The sequence below is a fragment of the Monoraphidium neglectum genome, assembly GCF_000611645.1.
Source record: "Monoraphidium neglectum strain SAG 48.87 unplaced genomic scaffold scaffold04369, whole genome shotgun sequence".
In the NCBI taxonomy this organism is placed as follows: Eukaryota; Viridiplantae; Chlorophyta; class Chlorophyceae; order Sphaeropleales; family Selenastraceae; genus Monoraphidium; species Monoraphidium neglectum.
The window spans coordinates 1-4599 of NW_014009260.1; the positions used below are offsets into that span (position 1 = coordinate 1).

Below are 4599 nucleotides of genomic sequence, written 5' to 3' on the forward strand. Positions count from 1 at the left end.
TGGCTCGATGTCATCGGACGGCGGGGATGACGCCATGGCAGATGGCACGGCGTCCTCGGATGATGGCAGGGACGGGCGGGAGCCGGAGGCGAGCAGCAGCGGCGATGAGGGAGAGGCGGAGCAGCGGCGGCAGGGTCAGCAGCAGCAGCAGCAGGAGCAGCGGCGCGTGAAGGGCCGCGGCCAGCGCCAACAGCGGCAGCAGGACTCAGGGGGCAACGTCGGTTTGGGCGACACGGACACGCACACGCGCCAGGAGTCGACAGAGGGCGAGCAGGCGGGCGCAGAGGCAGACGGGGAGGCCGAGGGAAGGCGGCGGCGGCGGTCGCGGCGGCAGGGACAGCTGGAGATGGAGGGGCCTCTGGGGGTGTTCCCAGTGGAGGCCATGCCCGGCTGCGAGGAGTGCGGGTTCAGCAGGGTGAGGGGCCGCTCTCGGGTTTTGCCTGTGAGGAGCTGTATCCGACTGATCCCCCTGTTTGTGCGCCGTGGTTGGGTGACTTTGGGTTACCTGCTGTTGCTTGGAAGCTGCCTGACAGGTCCCCAAGCCCCCCACACCCCCACCCATCCGCCGCCCCGCCGCCCGCAGGCCGGCTGCCGCGAGTGCACCGAGCGCCCCGCCGCGCGCCGCCCCGCGGCGCGGTGGCACCCACACGAGGGGCGGCGCCAGGACGGCGTGCCCGCGGCCCCTGTCTTTCGGCCGTCGGTTGAGGAATTCAGGGACCCGCAGGCTTTCATTGCCAGGTGCGGCCGGCCGCCCAGACACGCGCGCACGGCACACCTCAGGTCCCTCGCCGCGCGGCTCATGGATCCCATCTGCATCTGAAGGGCGCGTTTGGCGGCCGGGCCTGTTGGCCGTGGCTGGCGACGGCTGTAGATGATGTGATCCGCAGCCCCCCTTCATTCGCATGCGGTGCATGCACTCATCTCACCCACGCCGTGTCCTCACGACGCGCGACCTGCCCCCTGACGCACCTTGCTTATGTCCGCCCGACTGCCGCGATCATCTTGCGCCAGGATCTACCCTGAGGCCTCCAAGTGTGGCATATGCCAGGTCATCCCCCCAGAGGGGTGGTGTCCGCCCTTCACGGCCGCCGCCGGCAGCGCACGCGGTTCCGGCGCCGGCGCACTCTCCGTGCGGACGACGCGGCAGCCAGGCAGCCGCTCTGGCCTCGACGGCGGCCGCGCCGCGCCGGCGGCGGGCGGCGAGGCGTCGTTTACAGGGAAGCAGGAGGATGAGCAGCAGCGAGAGCAGCAGACCAGGCTTGGGGGCGCGCCGGGATCCGGCATGGCAGACGGCGTGCGCACGCTCCAAGCGTTCAAGGCCTATGCTGACTGGGCATGTGCCATGCATTTCGGCGGGGAGCAGCAGCAGCAAGGGGAGGCTTTGGAAGGGGAGGAGGGCGGGCAGGGCCGCTCAGCTGAGGAGCAGCCGCAGCAGCGCGCCGGCGGCCGGCAGCGGCGCGGCCTGCCGCCGCAGCAGGCGCAGCCGGCTGCGCGGCGGCGCAGGGGCGGCAGGGCGGAGGGTGCAGGGGCGGCGGACGGCGCGGAGGATGGCGGCGAGGGGGACGATGACGAGGATGTGCCTCGAAGCAGCAAGCGCCCCGCAAGGGCCGGCGCCAGGGGCGCGCGGGGCCTGCAGCAGCAGCAGCAGCAGCAGCAGCAGGAGGAGGGGCCGCGCCCGCCTGCCTCAGGCGGGCGTGCGCCGCACGCGAGTGCCGCTGGGCTGGCGGCGCTCCCGTCGGGCTTTGTGCCGCCGGCGGTGCCGATTGAGGCCGTGGAAGCGGAGTTTTGGGGATGCGTGGAGCGGCCCCAAGGCGGGTGTGGCGTGGAAGCCTTGGCTGCAGACATAGAGGCCAACCCCCGCCCCGGCCCGCCGCCGGGCGCAAAGGGCGCGCGCCCCGAGCACCCCTGGGCCGCCTTGGCACTCTCGCGCCACGCGGGCTGCGCGCTCCGCTACCTGCCCGCCGGCAGCACGGCAGCCGCGGCCGCGGCGCCACGGCTGCGGGCGGGGTCGGCGCTGGCAGCGGACGGGTGGCGGGGCGAGGAGCTGGGGCTGTACTCTATTACATACCTCCATGTGGGGGCGCCCAGGGTTTGTTACGGGTGAGTGACTACTTTTTCCTTCCTCCCACTTTGTGCCCACACACGCACACACGCACACACATATATAAACACATTCACATCACACGGCAGCTGCTCTGCAATTGCGTCTTGAAATGCGCGGCTGTGTGACGGCGCCGCACGGCGAGCCCGTGCACTCAGAATGCTTCACAACGCCAACCGCGCCTCTGCCACCGCATTCGCGCCCCTCAAATCGCGCAGGGTCCCCAGCTCAGCCGCGGAAGCCGTGGAGGCGGCGCTGCAGCAGGAAGCCCACCCAGGCCTCGCCAACGGCGCGGCGCACGGCCATCAGCCCCCGCCCCTGCTCCTCAGCCCCTCCGAGCTGCGCGCGCGCGGCGTCCCGGTCCACAGGGCAGTCCAGGAGGCGGGCAGCTTCCTGGTCGTGCTGCCGGGCGCGCGGCACCTGAGCTTCGACGCCGGATTCAACGTGTATGAGGCGGCTGCGTTTGGCCCGGGGAGCTGGCTGCCGTTTGCATCAGACGCAGCGCGGATAGGCGACCGGGATCAACGGCGCAATTCAGCGGGTTTTGATGAGCTGCTCGTGACGCTCGCCCGCGCGGCGCCCCGCGTTGCCGCCGCGCGCGGCGCCGGCTGCGACGAGGACGGGCGGGACTGCGTCTGCAAGCCGCGCGGCCGCGGCCGCGGCGCGGCTGGCGCAGGCAGTGGCGCAGGAACACTGGCGGGCGCCGGTAACGGCCTGGCGGCGCCCAGGTCGAGCGAGGTGGATGCATCGGGCGGCAGCAATAGCGGCAGCGGGAGCCGGACAGTCAGTCGTGGCGGAGCGAGCGGCAACAGCGGCGGCGACAAGGGCGGCGGCAGCAGCACCAGCAGTAGCGGCAGCGACTCTGGCGGAGACGGCGACGCGACGAGCGAGGAGAGCAGCAGCAGCAGCGACAGCGACGGCGGCAGCGTCAGCAGCGGCAGCAGCGAAGACACGGAGGTGGGCGAGGGCTCGCCCTGCCAGAACGGCGGCGGCGCGGCAACGTCAGACGATGCCGGAGGTGACGAGGTGTGTATCAGTCTGGCCAGTGAAGATGAGGAGGACTGGTCCTGGCTCGGCTGGCGCGGCGAGGCCGCGTCAACAAACGGCAGCGGCGCAGCGGCCGCCGCCGCACCGGCGGCCTCGGACGGCTGCGGCTGCAGCGGCGCGGGCGCCTGCGCAGCGGCGGGCGGCGGGCGCGGCGGCGTTGGCGCCGCGACGGCGGGCGGGTGGGGCGGCGGGGCGCGGTTGAGAGATGCGCCGAAGGCGGTCGTGCTGTATGCTGTGGGGGAGCTGGTGCTGCGCGTGCAGGAGGAGCAGCGGCAACTCGCGGCGGCGCAGAGGTTCGGCGTCCAGCAGGTGGGAGGAGGGCAAAAAGAGGTTGCGCGCCGCTGTTGTTGCTGCCCCGTCGGCGCTCTTTGACGTGTTCGGGCATGGTTAGGCGCGCACTTCCTGCTGCAGCGCCGGTGGTTGCTTGCCAGCAGGCTGTGAGCCCGTACGCCTCGTTCGGCCGCCCATTCCCGCAGGCCCGCCGCGCGGTCGATGGCAGCCACGGTGGCGGGCGGGACAAGTGCTGCTGCGCCTGCGGCCGCGACCTGTTCCTGTCGGCAGTCGCATCGCCAGCGGCGCCGCGCCGCGCGGCGTGCCCCGAGCACGCCGCAGACCTGGGGGCGCCTGCAGCTGAGTGCGTTCTGCTGTACAGGTGCGGCCCGCTCGACCACCTTCATCCAGCGGCCTTTGCCGTGAGGCAGTTGCTCGGCGTGCCGGCTGACCGCTTGTCCACGCCTGGCCACCCGGCCCGCTGGATGGCCGCTATGTCTCGCTGCGTGCGCACACCCTTTGCGATTCACACGCGCGAGTGAGCGGAGCTTGGCCGGTCTTTAGTTGTTGCTTGATCGAACGGTGAAACATCAACAGTACCTCCATCAAGGCGGCCGCCCAATCATCAATCATCACCAGAGACGCCGCTGCCGCGTCGGGCCGACCCTTCCCACGCCGCAGGTACACCGTGCAAGAGCTGCAGGCGCTCTTGTTCCAGGCGGCGGCGCTCTTCCCCGCCTGCGGGCGCCACGTCCGCGCCGCGCAGGCGCGCGCGCATAAGGGCGCGGGCGGCGGCGGGGCGGCGGCGGCGCCGTGGGTGCGGCGGCTGGTGGCGATGGCAGACCGATTGTCAGATGAGCTGCCGGGGCTCTTTGCGCCGGCGGCGGCCATCGGCGCCGATGCCGGCGCTAGCGCCACTGCGCGCGGGCCCGCCGCCTGCTACTGCGGCTGCTCCGCCCCGCCCGGCGCGCGCCGCGCCGCGCTCCGCCACTGCCGCGCGGCGGCGGCGGCGGCGCTCGCGGGGGCGCTCTGCGGGGCGCCGGATGCGGCAGGGGAGGAGGCGGCGGGCGCGCGGCGGGAGGAGCTGCGAGCGGCGTGCGGCGCTGCCCATGCAGCCGTGGCGGCGGCGGCGCGGGCGGCGGCGACGGCAGACCCCTCTCAGGCGGAGGCCAGGCGCGCGG

The 4599-nt window shown here is 73.1% G+C and overlaps 1 protein-coding gene across 1 annotated transcript; it reads left to right on the plus strand.

Moving 5' to 3' along the window:
- Positions 1–34: 34 nt before the first annotated feature.
- Positions 35–3457, plus strand: MNEG_14268 (hypothetical protein; the record flags this gene model as incomplete). The annotated part of the gene is made up of 4 exons (XM_014037260.1): positions 35–415; positions 584–738; positions 1012–2100; positions 2320–3457. Coding segments are annotated over 4 exons (2763 nt in total), but the record flags the coding sequence as incomplete, so codon positions are not given.
- Positions 3458–4599: the final 1142 nt, after the last annotated feature.